Here is a 23,224-nt window from a genome sequence, read left to right as displayed (position 1 = left end):
ATCGTAAAGCGACTAAACGGGGTGACGAGGTTCGAGAGGGAAACTTCACCCGGAAATCAATGGAGCCCAAATGCTGATACTCCGCCAAGGGAGGTGAACGGGACGGAGGATTTGTCACAGCGACTGCTCTTAGGAAGGCAAACTGACTGCCGGAGAAATGGCCAATGTGTCCTGTAAATACCGGCGGCCAGAACACAGCTGCACCGGGAGGATTTAAAGGGACGCTGCTCTTATTTTTCTGCTGTGATTGTGTTAAACCCCTTAATGATCTGCGTAGTATATATAGATATATACACGTTTCACTAGTCGGGTGCAGGAGATGAGCTCGCCCCATACACAGGGCATGCCAGCTGTGTTATACAGACAGTAGCCACCTCTAGCGGAAACAACAGGAGTTTGCTCCGATTGCTGCTGTGTAGCGTTTTAAATGCTGCCATAAATGACTGTTAAATTGCGCAATCCTGTCCCCGCCATCCGGGTGCTCCTGCGAAGCCAAGCCACAGGTTGGATCTAATAGAAGACTAACCGCAGGTTCAAGTCCCAAAGGGGGGACTTAAAATTTATGTAAAAATTAGCTTAAAACCTCCCAGAAGATAAACCATAGCTTTAACTTTTACAATAAACACCATAAAGAGAAAAACTCCACTTCCCCTCAAAATAAATAAAAAGCATTTTATGTAGTCCAAAATGTCTGAGCTGCTGCAGAACCTCACAGTACACACACCTGAGTTGCTGCAAAGCCTCACAATACACGCCTGAGCTGCTGCAGAGCCCGATAGTACACGTCTGAGCTGCTGCAGAACCTCACAGTACACACCTGAGCTGCTGCAGAGGCTCATAGTACATGACTAAGCGGCAGCATAGCCTCACAGTACACGCCTGAGCTGCTGCAGAGCCACACAGTACACGCCTGAGCTGCTGCAGAGCCACACAGTACACGCCTGAGCTGCTGCAGAGCCACACAGTACACGCCTGAGCTGCTGCAGAGCCACACAGTACACACCCGAGCTGCTGCAGAGCCTCACAGGACCTGCATGAGGTGCTGCAGAGCCTCAAAGGACATGCCTGAGCTGCTGCAGAGCCTCACAGGACATGCCTGATCTGTTGCAGAGCCTCACAGGACATGCTTGAGCAGCTGCACAACCTTATAGTCCTTGCATGAGCTGCTGCAGAACCTCATAGTCCACGCCTGATTTGCCACAGAGTCTCATAGTACACTCCTGAGCTGCTGCAGAACCTCACAATACACTCAGCTGCTGCAATACATAATAATACGTATCTCACCTGGAAGAACTTGAGGCAAACAGTAATTGTATTTTTCGCCTCTGTTTTTGCAGCAGATTTGTAACTTATATAGATAAAGAAAATTCACTTTTTTTCCCCCCAAAATTGATATTATATTAAGAAAACAGAAAACACAAAAGCGCCGCTCGCCTCTGACAGCTTCCTAATAAATTACAGACTGCGAGTGATTGCAGCACGATCCGCCTGTACGGCAGCACTTACTGCGGTCACTAGGACTACAACCCCCAGCCTCTCTGGGTCATCTATGTGCCATCTAGCAATTTTCGGATGCCCCCGGGGTCACCCCTCTACAAGATCTGTAATTAACAACTTATGCCTCGTATAGACTGATTAGATAATAGCACAGAACATTCGCTCTTCTCCGTACTCAACGCTTCGTCTTAAAGGGCCGACTACCCCATTGTCAGCCATATAATAGGGACGGCAGCGGGTATCAGCGTCACGTATCGGTGTGAAGATTTATGGAGGGTTTTCTGGATATATAGGAGGCAGGGATGGGTTCTAGAGATTTTCAAAAAAAATATTAAGTCTCCTACGGAATGGCTGATAACAAAAAACAATAGCCTGAAATTCCGAATTATGTCCCAAGAAATCAGGCTCTGACCACATAGCTAATGTGTATGGGGCCCCTGCTTCTCTTTTATAGAACCAGCACCATTTTTACTCTCATTTAATCGCTTATAAATCAACATTAACTCCAGAGCTGCGTTAAGAGTTTTGCTCTGAAGCTCGATTTGTTCCAGAAGTTCCAGATCATACGTGTTTTCTGTAGCGGGTGCATGCATTTCTGCAAAACCTCATTTAGATGAATTAGGACATAAAATCTGTTACATGTGGACACAGCCTATGCCCGGTAATCCAGAATATTTGCTAATTTGGCATTAAAATGGCAAATGCTTTCTTTTAGTGAGTTTTAGAAATTTGCAAGAGTGAAAACTTGTGTAAAAGTATAGAAAAAAAAAATAAGAATTATGGTATAATAATAAAATCAATGTAAAAATAGATTAAAAAAACCCTTCATAAATACAAAAAGAAATATAATAAAAAAAAAAAAGAAAAATACAAATAAATAATGTAAAAAAAAAAAAATATATCCGTTCATCTTGAAAGAAGAGATAGACTGTGTGGAATGTGAATGAAATAAGAAATAAATTACAATTGTTCCTTCCAAAAAAGAACACATATCGTCGCCGCTTATCACATCGGCTTCGTTGCGGCACCGATAGAATTTCAGCCCAGACATTTACATTTAAATAACATCTTTGATGCCAACTGAGGGGAAAAATGAATATAAAAAAACAAACAAAAGAAAAATGAAAATGTTCAAAGGATGGCAGAAAATGAGCCTTACTGCAGCTGCTGGTGCATGGGCAGAGCGATCTGCGCGGGGACGTTAATGAATCGCTCGCTCAGGAGATGGCCGACCGGCTTACTGTCGTCATTTAGTATTTTCTCCAATTGTTGAACGGTGCTCTGCTCGCAGCTCTTCTCACAATGGCCCAAGATCAGCTCCTTTATCTGCTCCGCACATGGGACCCCCTGGAAAAGACCCCAGAAAAGAACCATAATTGTGGATATGGTAATGACGCCATAATCTGCTCCTGATCAGTATCAATACCTGACAATCCTGTGCTCCAGTGCTGACATCCAGAGCTGAATTCACACTTCTGCTCAACTGCAATTCTATAATGCTATTTTCAATATTACACCAATGATCTTTAACATACATCTCAGCTGCTGCAGAGCCTCTTAGGACACATTTTAGCTTCCCAAGAACCTTATAGTATACACATCAGCTGCTGCCGAACCTCATAGTATACACATCAGCTGCTGCACCTCATAGGACTCATAGCTGCTGCAGAATCTCATACGACACACAGCTGCTGCAGAGCCTCTTCAGACACATTTTAGCTGCCACAAAACCTCATAGGATAGACAGCTGCTGCTACAGAACCTCACAGGATAGGCAGCTGCTGCCAAACCTCATAGGATAGATTGCTGCAGCAGAACCTCATAGTATACAGATAAGCTGCTGCAGAACCTCATGGTATACACATCAGAAGCTACACAACCTCATAGGACACACAGCTGCGGCAGAATCTCATTAGGACACACAGCTTCTGAAGAACATAGGATACGCAGCTGCTGCAGAACTTCATAGCACACACGTTACCTGCTGCAGAACCTCATATTACACACAGCTGCTGCAGAACCTTACAGTATACACATCAACTGCTGCAGAACATCATAGGACACATAGCTGCTGCAAAACCTCATAGTATACACATCAGCTGCTGCAGAACAGAACCGCATAGGATACACAGCTGTTGCAGAACTTCATAATACACACATTAGCTGTTGCAGAGCCTTACAGTATACACATCAGCTGCTTCAGAACCTCATAGTATACACCTCAGTTGCTGAAGAACCTCATAGTATACATGTGATGGATAGAAATAGAAAAATACTGTAGACAAAGAAAGATAGATAGATAAATATATAATAGATAATGATAGATAATAGATAATATATGATATATAGATAATAGATAGATAGTTAAATAGATAGATGATAGATAGATCATAGATACGAGATAGATAGATAATAGATAGATATAGATAATAGATAATATATGATAGATAGATAATAGATAGATAATAGATAGATGATAAATAAATAGATACCGTAGATATATAGATAGATAAATAGATGGCAGATACCTTTCTCTCTGTTAAGTTCAGAAGACTAATAAAGCCAAACACATGATCTTCCTCCTCATCGTCGTCATCACTCTCCTCCATACCTTCAGCTTGCTAATGAAAAAACAATATCACAGGACAAAAGCATTTTAAGACCTGTACATACAATAAGGAGTAATTCTGTAAATACTCAGGTCCCAAGAAATCAGTTGCATGGTGTCTGTATTTTCGCTAATGGACTTTGCGCCAAATTCATCAAAATGGTGCAAGGTTTTATATGAACATGGCGCAAAGTAAGACATTATTAACCAGATTCTTTTGACCTGATGAGACTGGTATACAAACTATGAAATTATATGCCTGAACAGCTGTATAATTCCCTTTTTCACGTTTTCCCACTTGATATTACAGTGCGCGTTTTGTATTAACCGCTTAGTGACCAGGCCACATTTTTCAAACCTGAAGTGGCACAACTCTGGAATGTTTCAACTTATCCCAGTGATTTTGAGAATTTCTTTTCAGGACAAATTATACTTTACCATTCTCAAACTTAGGTCGATATGTTTTGAGTTTATTTACTAAAAAAAAAAAAAAATCAGAAATTTGTCAAAAATTTCTAAAAAAAAAAAAAAAAAAGCAGTTTTCAAACTATTAGGCCTTGTTCACACTATCCTTTTTTTGCTGCGGATTTTTCAGGTCCTGATTTGGAAAACCCGCAGTGCAAAAACGTGGTGGTTTTCCCTGCGGTTTTCTGTCCTTTTTCTTCTGCGGATTTCACTGCGGGTTTCCAGCTGCACTTTCCTATTGGTGCAGGTGGAAACCCGCTGCGGAATCCGCAGAAAGAATTGACATGCTACTTCTTTTTTTCCGCAGAAAATCAGCGCGGATTTTCAAGCTGAAAAAAGGAAAGTGGGCACAGCGGTTTTGGTTTTCCATAGGGTAACATTGTACTGTACCCTGCATGGAAAACGGCTGCGGATCCGCAGCTGCAAATCCCCTGCGGATCCACAGCAAAAACCGCATCGTGTGAACATAGCCTTAATGATTATACCTTTAATCCGGATTGTCACACCATACAAAATAGTTAAATAACATTTCCTTCATGTCTGCTTTACACCAGCACCATCTCTAAAATGTTCTTTTGTCAGGATGTTAGAAGCTTTAAAATTGTAGCAGTAAGTTTTTATTTTTCAAGGAAATTTACTAAACTTATTTTATTTAGGGGCCTCTTCAGTTTTGATGTGACTTTGAGGGTGCTATATATTCTAAACCCCCCAAAAGTGATAGCATTTTAAAAACAGCACCTCTCAATGTATTAAAAACCGCTGTCAGGTGGTTTATTAACCCTTCCCTGAACAGGTCACAATAGCCGGCAGACTCTAAGGCCATTATTTGGACACAATCGTGAGCTCAGACTGAGTGCCTATGGTGTTAAATAGGAAGCCCCCAAACATATCAGGACTATACAACCATTCTGACGTGGATTTTCATTTTAGGACATTTTGGGACAAATTTAGACAGAAAAAGATAAAGGGGACCGGAGAGAAAAGGTTGTTTACATCTTCTGTGTGACCGGGTGACAGACAAAAGGAGTCCTATGACGACCAACATGGCCGACAGCAGTAGCCATCAGACAGCCACTTCCCGGAAATTGAAGGCACAAGAATAGGCCGAGCATGGCTGCACAGGGGGATTACAGGGCACAGTTACACTTTAAATAATGTGAACATAGAGAAAAGAGAACTATCACTTTACCTTAATGACGCTTCCAATGTGGTTCTGCTGAATCAGGAGATCGGCCAGCTCCGTGGTGTTCACATGGGCTTTCAGGAACAGCTAGGACATGAAATGGAAAGATCATGAAGAATGTATGGACGGTGACCGGTCTACATATGGCGTTTATTTTCACAAAATATGTTAACATTCCTGGAGCCCTATAAAAGCTGCTACTTAAAGTACATGATCCCCCATCATACAAGACAGAGGAGAGAACTGATGGAGGTCTCGTCTTGTGGTTCTCTAGAGCGCGGAAGGTCCTTCAGCTTCATGAGATTTTGAGGTCCCCCAACCAGAGAAATAAGATTCTCTGATCTGATGAGACGAAGAAAGACCTTTTTGGTGATAATTCTAAGTGGTATATGTGGAGAAAACCAGGCACTGCTCATCACCTGCCCAATACAATCCCCACAATCAAACATGGTGGTGGCCACATCATGCTATGGGGGTGTTTTTCAGCTACAGGGACAGGATGACTGGTTGTCATTGAAGGAAACATGAATGCAGCCAAGTATAGAGATATTCTGGATGAAAACCTCTTCCAGAGTGCTCTGGACCTCAGACTTGGCCGGGGGTTCACCTTCCATCAAGACAATGACCCTAAGCACACAGGTAAAATAACAAAGGAGCGGCTTCAGAACAACTATGTGACCATTCTTGACTGGCCCAGCCAGAGCCCTGACCTAAACCCAATTGAGCATCTCTGGAGAGACCTGAAAATGGCGTCCACCAACGTTCACCATCCAACCTGATGGAACTGGAGAGGATCTGCAAGGAAGAATGGCCGAGGATCCCCAAATCCAGGTGTGAAAAACTTGTTGCATCATTCCCAAGAAGACTCATGGCTGTACTAGCTCAAAAGGTGCTTCTACTCAATACTGAGCAAAGGGTCTGAGTACTTATGACCATGAGATATTTCAGTTTTTCTTTTTTAATAAATTTGCAAAAATGTCTACATTTCTGTTTTTTTCAGTCAAGATGGGGTGCAGAGTGTACATTAATGAGAAAAAAAATTAACTTTTTTAAATTTACTAAATGGCTGCAATGAAACAAAGAGTGAAAAATTTAAAGGGGTCTGAATACTTTCCATACTCACTGTATATTTTTTTGTCAGAAGAGTTTGTGCTTAAATGCAGGCATTTTGAGCTGCAAAAAAAGTTTTGCAGTTGAGTTTCAGTAAAAGTTTTGCACAGTTTGGATTTTATAGGTTCTTTCCCTGCACATTGCCAACTGCAGAATGAGAAAACTGAGAATCCGTCAGTGATCGTTTAACTCGAGTTTTTCTGAACTCCTTTCTGACAATTATATGATTACATCTAAGTTGAGCCAAACTTTGATGTGGTCATAAATTCTCCTGAATGGGAGATAAACCGCAATACTCCACAGAAGCCACTAATGTACATCGCTGGTATCCAAACAGGCGCCGGACCACCAACAATTACATAGTGACCGATCCAACATATTGGTCTTCAATACGAGCATCTCCGACTACCCCAATTACAACATTACTTATATTGTTACTGGAGAAAATGGTTTCAGTTTTTTTTTTTGTTTGTTTTTTGCAAGAAACACTAACTAATGAGGAGATGTACGGGAGAAAAAACAATATAGACTAAAGGTATGAATTAGCGGGAAAAAAAAAAAAAAGTTATATAAAAATTAGCTTTTATTGTATTCAATAAAAAAGCCCACACATAATATCATATAGGTGAGTAGATCAGGCCAGGGTAATAAATAGTCAGCAAAAAATGTTTGAAGGATTCAGAAATAAGCTACGGGAAACAGAAACTAATCCTACATTCCCCCGACAGTGTCTCCATGATTGTGCACAGTAACCTACAGATTGTCAGGTCGGCGCCGTTATACTGATTACAATGATACCTGGGGATGAAATCCGTCTTGTGGTTGTTGTATAATCCTTGTTTTCAGCTTTGCCTTAATGAAATGCTCATGCTCCGGGGCGGCCTGTGGGGGGTCTTCATGTGATGCTTAAAGACTTCCTCATTAAGAAGGTTTTTCTGGATGAGGAAATTGCTGAATGGGCGCCCCCCTGGGCCAAGCTGTCAATAGCACCAGGGAAGTGTCCCCCACAAAAGTACTAGCCAGTTTCCAGACCTTAATCCCATAGAAAACTTATAGGAGGGAGCTGAAGCTCCGAGTTGCCAAGCGACAGCCTCAAAATCTTAATGATTTAGAGATGATCTGCAAAGAGGAGTGGACCAATATTCCTCCTGACATGTGCCCAAACCTCATCATCTACTACAAAAAATAGTCTGACTGCTGAGCTTGCCAACAAGGGTTTTGTCACCAATTATTAAGACTTGTTTGCCAGAGGGATCAAATACTTATTTCTCACTTGAAAATGCAAATAAATTCATATAATTTATACAATCTGATTTTCTGAATTTTATTTTTGATATTCTATCAATGTTGAATTTAATCTACCCTTAAAATTATAGACTGTCCATGTCTTTGTCAGTGGGCAAACTTACAAAATCAGCAAGGGATCAAATATTTATTTCCTCCACTGTACACACATACATAATATCATATATATATGATAGATAGATAGATAGATAGATAGATAGATAGATAGATAGATAGATAGATAGATAGGAAGGATAGAACACTAAAATACCACATCCTAGATATCTCTGAATGAAATATTCCAGTTGCAAATTTTTATTCATTGCATAGTGGAATGTGTTCGGAACAACATAGCAATTATCAATGTAAATCAAAATGAATACCCCACGGAGGTCTGGATTTGGAATGATACTCAAAATCAAAGTGGAAAATGAAGTTACAGGCTGATCCAACTTCAATGGAAATGCCTCATGACCAGGAAAAGATGCTCAGTAGTGTGTGTGGCCTCCACGTGCCTGTATGACCTCCCTACAACGCCGGGGCATGCACCTGATGAGGCGGCGGATGGTCTCCTGAGGGATCTCCTCCCAGACCTGGACTAAAGGCCCCGTCTCACATAGCGAGATCGCTAGCGAGATCGCTGCTGAGTCACAAGTTTTGTGACGCAACAGCGACCTCAGTAGCGATCTCGCTATGTGTGACACGTACCAGCGATCAGGCCCCTGCTGCGAGATCGCTGGTCGTGTCGGAATGGCCTGGACCGTTTTTTGGTCGTTGAGGTCCCGCTGACATCGCTGAATCGGTGTGTGTGACACCGAACCAGCGATGTCTTCACTTGTAACCAGGGTAAACATCGGGTTACTAAGTGCAGGGCCGCGCTTAGTAACCCAATGTTTACCCTGGTTACAAAAAAAAAACAAACAGTACATACTCACCATCTGATGTCCGTCAGGTCCCTTGCCGTCCGCTTCCTGCTCTGACTGAGATCCGGCCGTACAGTGAGAGCAGAGCGCAGCGGTGACGTCACTGCTGTGCTGTGCTCTCACTGTACGGCGGCACTCAGTCAGAGCAGGAAGCGGACAGCAAGGGACCTGACGGACACCAGATTGTGAGTATGTACTGTTTGTTTTTTTTTGGTAACCAGGGTAAACATCGGGTTACTAAGCGCGGCCCTGCGCTTAGTAACCCGATGTTTACCCTGGTTACCCGGGTGCTGCAGGGGGACTTCGGCATCGTTGAAGACAGTTTCAACGATGCCGAAGTCGTTCCCCTGATCGTTGGTCGCTGGAGAGAGCGGTCTGTGTGACAGCTCCCCAGCGACCACACAACGACTTACCAACGATCACGGCCAGGTCGTATCGCTGGTCGTGATCGTTGGTAAATCGCTATGTGAGACGGGGCCTTAAAGCATCCGCCAACTCCTGTACAGTCTGTGGTGCAACGTGTCGGTGAATGGAGCGAGACATGATGTCCCAGATGTACTCAATCGGATTCAGGTCTGGGGAACGGGCGGGCCGGTCCATAGCTTCAATGCCTTCATCTTGCAGGAACTGCTGACACACTCCAGCCACATGAGGTCTAGCATTGTCCTGCAGTAGGAGGAACCCAGGGCCAACCGCACCAGCATATGGTCTCACAAGGGGTCTGAGGATCTCATCTCGGTACCTAATGGCAGTCAGGCTACCTCTGGCGAGCACATGGAGGGCTGTGCGGCCCTCCAAAGAAATGCCACCTCACACCATTACTGACCTACTGCCAAACTGGTCATGCTGAAGGATGTTGCCGACAGCAGATCGGTCTCCACAGCGTCTCCATACTCTGTCACGTGTGCTCAGTGTGAACCTGCTTTCATTTGTGAAGAGCACAGGGTGCCAGTGGATGCCAAGCGTCCTGCACGGTTTTGGGCTGTGAGCACAACCCCCATCTGTGGATGTCGGGCACTCAGACCATTCTCATGGAGTCGGTTTCTAACCGTTTGTGCAGACACATGCACAATTGTGGCCTGCTGGAGGTAATTTTGCAGGGATCTGGCAGTGATCCTCCTGTTCCTCCTTTCACAAAGGCGGAGTTGGCGGTCCTGCTGCTGGGTTTTTGCCCTCCTACGGCCCCCTCCACGTCTCCTGGTTTACTGGCCTGTCTCCTGGTAGCGCCTCCAGCCTCTGGACCCTACGTTGACAGACACAGCAAACCTTCTTGCCACAGCTCGCATTGATGTGCCATCCTGGATGAGCTGCACTACCTGAGCCACTTGTGTGGGTTGTAGAGTCCGTCTCATGCTACCACGAGTGTGAAAGCACAACCAACATTCAAAAGTGACCAAAACATCAGCCAGAAAGCATTGGTACTGAGACGTGGTCCCCACCTGCAGAACCACTCCTTTATTGAGTGTGTCTTGATAATTGCCAATAATTTCCATCTGTTGTCTATTCCATTTGCACAACAGCATGTGAAATTGATTGTCCATCAGTTTTGCTTCCTAAGTGGACAGTTTGATTTCACAGAAGGTTGATTTACTTGGAGTTATATTCTTTTGTTCAAGGTGTAAGTGTTCCCTTTATTTTTTGAGATTATATATATATATATATATATATATATATATATATATATATATATACACACACATACATATGCACACATATATACACACACACACACAATGTTCAGTGAGCAATCCACTGGGCAGATTTCAGATACAGAATCATAATAGATAAACTATGAAGCCGTCCATAATGGAATCAATAACTAAGATGCATGTTCTGTCACTTATCTTTGGTAGAAAACCCCATCCCAACGCATCCCCCCCCCTTTCATGTGAAGTAAGAGGTCCATCAGGGAATTATAGAGTGAGGAACAGAGCTTGAGGCAGCTCCTGCCAAATGGACCGCATGCATCTCAGTGGGATTACTAATATGGTCACTGAAGGAAATAGTTTTGGTTTTTTTTTTGGGGGGGGGGGGGCAGTGGCAAGAGATGCTCTAAGTAATGAGATATACGGGACATAAAAGACGTATCTGCACCTAACGTTCTTGGTGCCTTCTATTACTGTGGGACAACAACATAGCATGCCAGAAAATGCAGATGTGCTTGCATTGCACTGGACATTTACTTTCCATAGAGATCAATAAACACCTACTTATTCTTGTGGTTCTTGCCCATATGGTCGTACTTCTGCTTCCCCAAACACAGAATGGAGCAATCACTTCTGCTTCCCCAAATACAGAATGGAGCAATCACTTCTGCTTCCCTAAACACAGAATGGAGCAATCACTTCTGCTTCCCAAATACAGAGTGGAGCAATCACTTCTGCTTCCCAAATACAGAATGGAGCAATCACTTCTGCTTCCCAAATACAGAGTGGAGCAATCACTTCTGCTTCCCCAAATACAGAATGGAGCAATCACTTCTGCTTCCCAAAATACAGAATGGAGCAATCACTTCTGCTTCCCAAAATACAGAATGGAGCGATGACCCCTGCTTCCCCAAATACAGAATGGAGCAATCACTTCTGCTTCCCCAAACACAGAATGGAGCAATCACTTCTGCTTCCCCAAATACAGAATGGAGCAATCACTTCTGCTTCCCCAAATACAGAATGGAGCAATCACTTCTGCTTCCCCAAATACAGAATGGAGCAATCACTTCTGCTTCCCCGAATACAGAATGGAGCAATCACTTCTGCTTCCCAAAATACAGAATGGAGCGATGACCCCTGCTTCCCCAAATACAGAATGGAGCAATCACTTCTGCTTCCCCAAACACAGAATGGAGCAATCACTTCTGCTTCCCCAAATACAGAATGGAGCAATCACTTCTGCTTCCCCAAATACAAAATGGAGCAATCACTTCTGCTTCCCCAAATACAGAATGGAGCAATCACTTCTGCTTCCCCAAACACAGAATAGAGCAATTACTTCTGCTTCCCCGAATACAGAATGGAGCAATCACCACTGCTTCCCCAAACACAGAATGGAGCGATCACTACTGCTTCCCCAAACACAGAATGGAGTGATCAAAGCAACCTTTATCAAGCCTGAAAGGAGAAAAGAAGGCATTCACATGGCTCAAGTGATTTTTGCTCTACATTATCAAGTTTACCATTTGAAAATCTGAAATGGAATCATCATATAAGCCTAATATTATCCAGATATTGTGCTAATACGTGGCTTAATCTACAAGACATAGGACTGCTGACATCTGAAACCCCTCCATGCATTACTGTGCGTAAAATAAATAAAAATTCAAAACTTTAGAACTTTCCAAAAGTTTTATTTAAAAAACAAAACGCACACGAATATTATAAATAAAATATACTTTTACAAAATGCCCACCCCACCCACAACCAGCGTAAATGTCCCACTACATAACATACAAAAAATGTACCTAAATCCACTCATAGCATCTCCCATCGACTCAATACACCCTTCCGTATCTGGATTTGTGAAAAAACAAGAAAGTGAAGGGAGAAGGACATGAGAGTGAGGGGAAAGGAGAAATAGGGTATATTCACATGTGGCAGGTATGTTGCAGAAAACTCTGTGACTGTCCCATTTCTGTAAATGTGATGTGCCTTGTAGAAATCCATTCACCTGTTGCAGAATTAAAAGCACAATCAGATGTAAGGAACAGAGTTTCAGTCACAAAAAATTCTGCAAAGTATTTGTCGTGTGTGATTATATCCTTAAAAGGGGGCAAGGAAAAGATAAAAGCGGAAATGGAGCAAGGACATGGTACAGTACATGGTTTAGGAATAATCTGACTGGGAGCTGCTAGGTTGCTCGGTGCACACCTCTCGGAGGCTGGACACCAAAGTGTCGACCGCAGGTGGGTTAAAGGGTGGAAGGAAAAACTCCACAGAGCTCAAAGCAAAAGACATGAAGTCAGCACGCCTGTGCAGTGGCAAGCGGCGTACTTGAGCTGCCACTACACGCCCAAAGTCATCAAGGCCGTCTTCAGAAGCTCTCCTTTGCAAAAGGGTCAAAATCCCGGCATCAACCTGCTCGGAGATAAAGGCCCTGCTGCGAACCACACGTCTCTTCCTCATTCTGGGGGGTCGTGGAGGCAAGATGACCACAGAATTCTTCTTAGATTTACGTTTGGATCCCTTTCCTCGTGCAGAGCCTTTGACAGGTCCATTCTTCTGCTGGTCTTCTGCCTCACGCATGTCTTGGTCGGCATCCACGTTCGCTCTGGTAGGCAAAAAAAAACAAGCTGGTAGTAACTGTCCTCTCGACCACAATGCACGGACTGGCCACAGATCTCCTTACCAGATCTCAACAGCCTTATAGATATACGAGGCTGTTGAGTTTGGATTGAGAGACTTGTGATCAGTCCATGTAAAACAGTACAGGTTCTAACTGCAAAAGAAAGCCATACAAACTGGATTCCTCCAGAGTAACATGTTCCTTGATCAATGGCTCCTCTTTATTGGACAGGACGTGGCTCGATAGGACAAACCCTCTAAGTAACTATGCAATACTTACTGAAGGATCTCGCCACTAGCTGTGAGGAACATCATCTCCTTCCTGTATATGTATGGCTTGCGCTTCGATTGAGCGGTTGTGCTCCGTTGTTCCCGTGCAAGTTCCCGTATGAATTTGCCTAACACAGTCCGCCATTTGTTCTTGATGTCACACTCTACAAACAGTGCATAATAAATTAAAACAAAAAAAAGAAAAACACACAATTTCGGATACTAGTCGTATTTAATAGAAGAGACACTTGCCGATGATCTCCTGCTGTTTCTCGGGCAGTCCATCCCAGTTAAGGTGCAGATTTCGGCAGATGGTATTCCAGGCTTCGTCTTTTAGCTGGCGGTCACTGTACCCATTTTCGGATGTATCCCACAGTACAGGATGAGCTTCCACCTGCATTTGGAAAGAAAAAACAAAAACAAAACTCAAAACATTAACTACAAAAGCAACATGATAAAAACCTATATAAAATAAATATCATTATATTGACCTGAGGAGGTAATAACATACAATGGAGGCACTTACCAGCGGCAGTCAAGCCCTCAAATGGAGTGACAAGATTCACAGCAGAGTCCACACGTGGAAAACAAACGATGCACATCGTCTTGATCACTAGCACTAGATGTCTGCACTCTTTGATGCTAAATATCTTAACGTGTCCCCCTTACTGCAAGGTGGGTTCACCATAATCTGCAGTCTTTCTACATTTACCCAAAAATGCTTGGCATGTCATGGTAGAGAGTCCGTCCCTGACAGACAAGGCAGATTTGCCTGTGTCCCTACAGTGGTATGGACAATCAGTGTGGCTGGTTGCATGCAGTCGAATTTTTGGCCACCAAGATGACCACTCGCTGCCCAATTTTCCAATTGTGTAGCCATAGGCTCGCCGTGGGTGAGCGGAGGTTCATCTAAGCTGGCACAGCAGACACAGTATGGCCCTACCATAAGGATACAACCCTTTTACAGAGGGAATGGTAATGCCCATAAAATTCACCAACCCAGAGGTAATGCAGAGCACTGGGGTCCAAAGAGCCGAGTTATTTTTCACAATGAATGCAGAAAGTTATTAAAGTTTTAATCGAGTGACCTGCAGAATAAAGTCATGTCAATACTACCGAAACAATTCGTAAATTTGTTTTTTCCTTTTTGCAATGTAATATTTTTTTTTTAAATAAATTATTTAAACAGTGTCAGTAAAAACTACAACTCATCTCACTCCTTTACCACCCCAACTTCCCCACAAATAAAACAAACCGTGATAAAACTTTTTTTTTAGGAAAGACTGTAATGAGAAAAGAAAATTTAAGAAAAAAGGAAAACAGCATGAAGAAGTTAATGTGTGATCTACTTAATTTTTTATCTCTCTCATGTTCAGATTTTTGGCAACACGAGTCCTTTGCATACATCGAATTTCAGGTTAGCAAATGGACCAATTTTACATCTGTGACCATCAATAAGTTTTGTTTAGAAAAATAAAAATAAGTTAGGCGGTAAAAAAAAACAAAAAAAAAACCTTCTATCCCTAAAATCTAGTATACACACCAACCAGCAGTAACACCCCCCACACATACTTTATAGGTTATACATTGCAGTCAAAATGCTGAAGGTGTCCTGTGATATATGGCACTCAAATTAGCAGCAGATCCGGCCTTTACATCACCATATGTAAGTTGCTCGGTGCGGCGCCCATTGGTTGGACTCGTTTTTCCAACACAAGTTGGATCAGATTGAGATCTGGAGAATTTAGAGTTTGGCCATCATCTTCAACTCTTTTTCATGTTCCTCAGTTCCTTAGATCATTCTTGTTCAAAGACGTTCAGTGTGGCGGGTTGTTGGTCTTTATACGAATCACATCCTCATGAGAACAGGACCCAAAGTTTCCCAGAGCACGGCACTAACTCCACAATCTTTTCTTTTAGTAGTGCAACCTGTACCATCTCTTCCCCAGGTAAGAAACGGACCTCCATAGGATGCTTTCTTCTACATAATTCATGCAACCGAGCAATCGTCTTTCACTCCTGGGTCCTGTTCTGATGCTCACGCGTCTATTGTGACAGGTTACAGTAATGGACAAGGGGCAGCATGGGCACTATCTGGTTTATGGCTCTGCTGCCACATGCAGAACAATCCACCATGCTCTGCATGTTCGGACATTAAAGTTTTCCAGCAATTTGGCAACTGTAGCTCTTGTTTGGGATCAGACTAGATGGACTAGCCTTTACTCCATCCTCCGTCCACCAAAGAGCCTTGGGCCTTGTCACCGGTTCACCTGTTGAATTACTTTTTGCAGTTACTAACTCCTGCATCCCAGGAATGCCCCACGCATAATGCCTTTTACAGGAGATGACAATCATGAGTTGCTATGTTGTCATTGTCAAAATATCTTCGGTCTTTATATGCACCCATTTTTTACAATGTTAACAGACTGTTCTCTTCCTTTACCAGGTGCTGTCGTCACCAGATGATCAATGCCATTTACTATGTTATAGCTGATTGGCGCAAAAAAAAATATAAATCGGTAAAGATGATTCATTTATTTTCTCCATTGGTCAATTAAAGCCTTTCCTATTGACAACTCAAATTTGTAAGCCCCCGTTATTCTTCACTGAGGACTCTCCAAATATTAACAGATTGGTGGAAACTGGGTATACACGATGGCGAGAGAGTAAGGGTACCGTCTCACAGTGGCACTTTGGTCGCTACGACGGCACGATCCGTGACGTTCCAGCGATACACTTACGATCTCGCTGTGTCTGACACGCTACTGCGATCAGGGACCCCGCTGAGAATCGTACATCGTAGCAGATCGTTTGAAACTTTCTTTCTTCGTCAAGTGTCCCGCTGTGGTGGCATGATCGCATCGTATAACAAAGGTGTGCACGATATTGTATACGATGTAATGGGTGGAGGAGCTTGATACGTAGGAGCGCCAAATTCTCCACCTCCTGTGTGCTGATTGGGCGGTACAATACTGTGCGCTCATTCGACAGACGTGGTACTATTGTTCCCGGCCGATAAAACCGCGGCTCTCGAGCGCTGTATTCTTTTCTCTCTGGAGCACGTGCTTGAACCAGAACTCCTAAATTCCCTGGACTTTAAACTACAGACTTTTACCGCAAGAGGTATGTACAACGCTACAGCTTAGCAGATAGTGCCCTTCAACGAGGATGTTACCTCCTGTTTACCACTGGAGCGTGGACGATTGTTCCTTATGGAGAGTAGGGTAGGCCAGAGCGCCTCAAGTTGACAGCTGTAGCGTGGCCTATTTTATCCTTTTACAGATCGAGCTGTAGCGCGGTGGACTGCCCCGTTTATGCCGGTAGCACCATATATATTTAGATCAATGGTCAAAACATTTTGTTTGTTAGCACGTGTATTTATTGTACGTTTGTTTTCTTTTTAGCAAGGATGCTGACTTCCGGTGAGAGGTCTGTCGTTGCTGCTGCCCTGGTTTTTGAGGCAGCACGGATCCTAGAGGAGAGACGTCCAAAGCGAAAATGTCGCATGTGGACCAGGAGCTGGCTGCAGAAAAGGTCAACATTGTCACACATGGGTTTCATAAGAGAGCTACGTGATAACAACCCTCATGATTTTAGAAACTACCTTAGGATGTCAGAGGAATCCTTCAAGATAATACTTGCTGCTGTTACGCCACTCATACAAAGGCGGGATACGCCGATGCTTACAGCCGTGCCCGTGGATGAAAGGTTGGCGGTGACACTGCGGTTCCTGGCCACAGGAAGGTCCCTTCAGGATTTGCAGTTTTCCGCTGCTGTTTCCAGGCCTTTACTGAGCGTTATGATTCCGGAGACATGCGAGGCCATTGTGCAGAGCTTAAGGCATTATATGGAGGTGACTGTATGCTTCCTACTACTGGTTTTTGCTGCTGTGTTATGTTATGTCGATATAGTGTTCAGCAACTATCTCAGTCAGTGAAGCAGTCAGATAAAATGGCTGCCTGCATACTCAGGATCGTTCACTTTGTTTGACTGCTCCATACTGCGCGTCAATCACTCAAACTCCATGGATGTCCACATGAGAGTGTATGTGCACACCAATATATTTGTCCTAATTTGTACATGTTTCCTTTTCATCTTGCAGTTTCCCAAGACGGCTGATGACTGGAAGAAGATTGCTTCCGATTTCGAGCAGCAGTGGCAGTTTCCAAACTGCGGTGGCGCCTTGGATGGAAAGCATGTGCGCATCACGCAACCAGCCAACTCGGGATCCTTTTTCTACAACTACAAAGGATATTTCAGTCTGATGCTCATGGCCCTTGTCAATGCGAACTATGAGTTCGTGGATGTGGATGTTGGCATGAATGGTCGAGTCTCCGATGGTGGTGTTTTGGAACACACTTTATTTGGGGAAGGTTTGAGGATCAACTGCAGTTGCCACAAAATGAAGACACAAAAGGAAACCTCAATTTTGTTTTCATCGCTGATTAAGCTTTCCCTCTTCATCCACATCTGCTGAAGCCATTTGCGCAGAGAACACTCACCGCGGAGCGGAGAATCTATAACTACCGGTTGTCTAGGGCCCGTCGTGTGGTCGAAAATGCCTTTGGGATTATGGCGAATCGGTTTAGAGTTTTCCACACAGTTATCAACTTGAAGCTGCCATCTATAGACAGTGGTTTTGGCATGCTGTGTGCTGCATAACTTCCTGAGATGCCACGATACCAGCTCCTACTCTCCTCCTTCATTTATTGATTCTGTGGACCCAAGAACCGGAGATATTGTGCCCGGGGAATGGCGGACACAAGAAGAAAATTTTGCAGGTCTTCATGCGCTGGGATCTGGCAGACAGGCAGACGATGCAAGGGACTGTAGAGAAAAATACTGCCTGTACTTTAATGGTTCAGGAGCTGTGCCCTGGCAGGATCACGCCGTATAAAAACAAACTTGTATGTTTAGCGTAAACTCTACAATCTATATTTTATGCTTTTGTTTCCACAATGTCATAGTTTGAATAAGCAACTCTCTTTTGTTTAATAAAATTGTATTGCATTAGCCCCGTTATTGATGGTTGTTTTTTCTAAGTTCATATAGGGGTTAATTTCAACTCGCCAGAGCGACACGGTCTGAACGCTCATAGTATATGCCGGTCGGTAGATGTAAATTTTATTACGCCTGAGCGGCACGGAAGGAACGCTCATAGTCAATGCCGTTCGATGGATGTGTACATAACGCCGGAGCGGCACGTAATGTACGCTCATAGTCTATGACGGCGCGATGACGAACGTACGTTACAGCGTGCGTGCCTGCGCTCGCTGCGGCGGTTCCCAGACATCCTGAACATGGCTGCCAGACGACGTGATCCACCAATGGGCGTCCCGGAGCTGAAGTTCTTGATTGGGACAATGGATCAGCTGCAGTACAATACCACAGGGCTGGAGCTGCACCGCAACCAGCACAAGGAGGAAGTTGTGCGTGCGGTGTCTGAGGGCCTCAGGAAGCATTTTGGAATAACCCGAAGCAAGGCCCAGATCGTTAAAAAATGGGGTGATCTGAAGTCTAAATGCCCTGAGCGCCTGAAGGACCTTCGCCGCGAGATCCGCAGAGGTGAGTACGCAGGTACAGGAGAGTATGGTACGCCGGAGGGTGAATAGGGTGATTAATGTGAATGGGGGGTACGCTGCACGGACTTTTATAGGGCATTTTTATTAGCCTGTCCTCGTGGGATCGGTACGATATACGCTGACTGTTTTTTTTTAAACATTTGAAGAGGCAAAGACACAGCGCCGCCGCCACGAGGCATCCCACAGCGCCTCTGATCCAGCAGTGCCTTCCGGGTCCATGCCTCAACATCCTAGTAGGTTTCCACAATAATGTGATTGGGATTTGGTTGCAGGTACGCCCCCCCGCAGTCACTGTTGCCATGTATGCTGACAGCGCCTGTTTTTTTTCATTCCAAGAGGCAAAGACACAGTGCCGCCGCCACGAGGCATCCCACACCACCTCTGATCCAGCGGTGCCCTCCGGGTCCATGCCTCAACATCCTAGTAGGTTTCCATAATAATGTGATTGGGATTTGGTTGCAGGTACAACCCCCCGCAGTCACTGTTGCCATGTATGCTGACAGCGCCTGTTTTTTTTCATTCCAAGAGGCAAAGACACAGCGCCGCCACCACGAGGCATCCCACACACCGCCTCTGATCCAGCGGTGCCCTCCGGGTCCAGCAAGGGCAGTTTCTGAGACTCCCCTGCCACAGAGAGGTTTCATTCATCCTAAACGCTAGTGTGGGGATGTCATCCCAGCCCAGTATCGGGAGACAACTATGTTATTAATGTTATGCTTTTTGATCCACAGCAGCCAGCAGTGTGACCATGGAGGATCGAGAAGCCGGAATAGAAAGGCTGTTAGACACTCTGGCGCGGATTCAGGAGCAGCAGAATGTGGCAATGGGGGAGCTGCAGAAGCTTAGGGACATGTGCCAACAGTTGGAGGCAGGGCCAAATTAAAAACTAGTGTGTTTGTAATGTTTATAGTTTGTGTTGTAAATTAAAAAATAGGGATTTTTGTGTACTCACCGTAAAATCCTTTTCTCCGAGCCACTCATTGGGGGGACACAGGACCATGGGTGTTATGCTGCTGTCACTAGGAGGCTGACACTAAGTTGAGACAAAAAAGGTTAGCTCCCCCCCTGCAGTATACACCCTCGTGCTGGCTTCCAGAGACCCAGTTCAGTGCAAAAGCAGTAGGAGATTAATAACAATATAACAGAGTATAACATGTCAGAAAAAGTCAAGAACCAAAAGGATAACGAGCCGTAAGGCTAACAGGGAGGGTGCTGTGTCCCCCAATGAGTGGCTCGGAGAAAAGGATTTTACGGTGAGTACACAAAAATCCCTATTTCTCCATCGCCACATTGGGGGACACAGGACCATGGGACGTCCCAAAGCAGTCCCTAGGTGGGTAACAATACAACCAAATAACTGTGTACCATCTGACTTATAAATGCACAAAGGCCGCCTGCAGAATACGTCTGCCAAGGGCCGCATCCGGGGAAGAGTGAGTGTGGACGTTGTAGTGCTTTGTGAAAGTATGCAGGCTAGACCATGTTGCGACCTTGCAAACCTGCTCCGCCGATGCCTGGTGCCGAATGGCCCAGGAAGCACCAACTGACCGAGTAGAGTGAGCTCTAACCCCCACCGGGATGGGCTTGCCCCTGACCCGATAAGCTTCTTGGATAGCCGATCGGATCCATCTGGCTATTGTATCCTTAGACGCGGCTGAACCCTTCCTGTGACCCTCATGGTGGATAAATAGGGAATCCGATTTACGGAAAGAGGCAGTCCTAGAGACGTACCTCCTGAGGGCCCGTACCACGTCCAAAGAGTGAAGGGCCTTTTTGACCCTATGTTTTGGCTGTGGACAGAAGGAGGGAAGAATAATATCTTCATTGAGGTGAAAAGATGACACCACCTTAGGGAGAAAAGCAGGCGATGGATGTAAGACTACTTTGTCCTGGTGGAAGGAAAGGAAAGGCACCCGGCAGGAAAGAGCGGCCAACTCCGAGACGCGCCTGATAGACGTTATTGCCACAAGGAAGGACACCCTCCAAGAGAGAATAGATAGTGGGACGTCTTGCAGAGGTTCAAACGGAGGTTCCTGAAGGACGCTCAAGACCAGGTTGAGATCCCAGGTCTCCAGTGGCATCCTGTAGGGGGGAACCACGTGGGAAACCCCCTGAATGAAGGTCCTGACTTGCGAGGTAGTCGCAATCCTACGCTGGAACAACACCGACAGCGCCGAAATCTGGCCCTTGAGGGAACTGAGGGCCAAATCGGAATCCAAGCCGGACTGGAGAAATTCCAGAATGAAGGGAATGGAGAAAACGAGAGGGGGACGACCGCGGAGTCTGCACCAAGAGAAGAAGGCTTTCCAGGTGCGGTGGTAGATGCGAGCGGAAGACGTCTTGCGAGATTTGATCATGGTGGAAATGACCTGCTGAGAGAAACATGCTTGAGTTAGGATCCAGGTTTCAACAGCCACGCCGATAAACGCAGGGGCCCCTGAGCTCTGATGGTAGATCGGTCCTTGGCGGAGTAGATCTGGGCGGTCTGGCAACCGCCAGGGAACGTCGGATACGAGATGCACCAGTTCCGCATACCACGAGCGACGTGGCCAATCTGGGGCGATAAGGACCACCGGAATCCGCTCTATCTTGATTTTTCGGATCACCTTTCGGCAACAGAGGAAGTGGAGGGAACACGTACGGAAATCGGAGCCGGTGCCATGGGAATATCAGAGCATCCACCCCAAGGGCCCGGGGATCCCGAGAACGCGCTATGAAGTTGGGGACTTTGGCGTTGAGCCTGGATGCCATCAGATCCACATCCGGAGTCCCCCAGCGAAGGCAGATTTGATGAAAAACTTCTTGATGGAGCTCCCACTCTGAGAAAGTCTGCCGCCCAGTTCTCGACACCCAGGATGTGTACCGCGGAAATGGTGGAGTGGTTGTCCTCGGCCCAACGGAGGATGTGAGTGACCTCCTGCATCGCTGCCCTGCTGCGAGTGCCCCCTTGATGGTTTATGTACGCCACAGCAGTGACGTTGTCCGACTGTATCCGGACTGGGTGACCCGCTAGCAGAGGGTGAAAACGTCTCAGGGCAAACCTGATAGGACGGATCTCCAGAATGTTTATGGGAAGTTTCAACTCCCGCATCGACCAACGCCCCTGGGCAGTGTGGTGGAGAAACACCGCTCCCCAGCCGAGGAGATTGGCGTCGGTGGTCATCGCTTCCATTGAGGCCACCATCATCCCCTGGATCTTCATGGCAAACCGAATGGACTGCGGGCGAGGGTGAGAAAGCGTCCTGGCCCCCTGTTGAAGCGCTTGGGCCTTGGGCCGAGGAAGAAAGATCAGTCCCTTGGACGTGTCTAGGATCATGCCTAGGAAAGAGATCCTTCGAGCTGGAACAGGGGAGGATTTGTCCAGGTTGATTAACCAGCCAAGGCGTGAAAGGGAATCCAACGTAATGCGGACACTTGCTTCGCAGGCATGAAAAGATGGACCTTTGACCAGAAGGTCGTCTAAGTATGGCAACACGACCACTCCTCCGGAGTGCAGGATGGCCATGACCGCCGCCATGACCTTCGTGAATACCCTGGGTGCTGTGGCAAGACCGAAGGGCAAGGCCGTGAATTGAAAGTGGTCCTCTCGAATGGCGAAGCGGAGGAACCTTTGGTGTGGCGGAAAGATTGGGATGTGAAGATAAGCATCTCTGATGTCTATTGATGCTAGGAACTCGTCTCGCTCCAATGAGGAAATGACCGACCGAAGAGACTCCATCCGGAAGTGTCGTACTTTTACGTGCTTGTTTAGGAGTTTCAAATCCAAGATGGGGCGCACGGACCCGTCCTTCTTTGGTACGACGAAGAGGTTTGAGTAGAAACCTTTGAATCTCTCGTGTTCCGGAACCTGAACGATGACCCCGTTTTGGCAGAGGGAATCGATGGCGGAATGGAGAGCGCGTGACTGAGCTCTTGAACTTGGGAGACGCGAGGGAAAAAACCGAGTCGGAGGAGAGACGGAAAATTCTATTTTGTACCCAGACGACACCAGGTCTCTGACCCATCCGTCGGGGATGATGGAGAGC

The 23,224-nt window shown here is 45.4% G+C and overlaps 1 protein-coding gene across 2 annotated transcripts in view; it reads right to left on the bottom strand.

Annotated features, from left to right (window-relative positions):
* Positions 1-23,224, bottom strand: part of BCCIP (BRCA2 and CDKN1A interacting protein) — a 40,797-nt gene that overhangs the window by 2,627 nt on the left and 14,946 nt on the right. The window contains exons 3-5 of one of the 2 annotated variants that reach the window (XM_077258375.1): positions 5,760-5,840; positions 4,026-4,118; positions 2,657-2,844 (exon numbers count right to left, since the gene is read on the bottom strand). In XM_077258375.1, coding sequence (XP_077114490.1) covers positions 2,657-2,844; positions 4,026-4,118; positions 5,760-5,840 — 362 coding nt within the window. Of the gene's footprint in view, positions 1-2,656; positions 2,845-4,025; positions 4,119-5,759; positions 5,841-12,402; positions 13,334-13,627; positions 13,782-13,869; positions 14,012-23,224 lie in introns of those variants that run through there. The other variant, XM_077258374.1, reaches the window with a different exon arrangement.

The sequence above is a fragment of the Ranitomeya variabilis genome, chromosome 4, assembly GCF_051348905.1.
Source record: "Ranitomeya variabilis isolate aRanVar5 chromosome 4, aRanVar5.hap1, whole genome shotgun sequence".
In the NCBI taxonomy this organism is placed as follows: Eukaryota; Metazoa; Chordata; class Amphibia; order Anura; family Dendrobatidae; genus Ranitomeya; species Ranitomeya variabilis.
The sequence above is the reverse complement of the archived record's forward strand: the minus strand, read 5'-3'. Positions and strand labels throughout refer to the sequence as shown.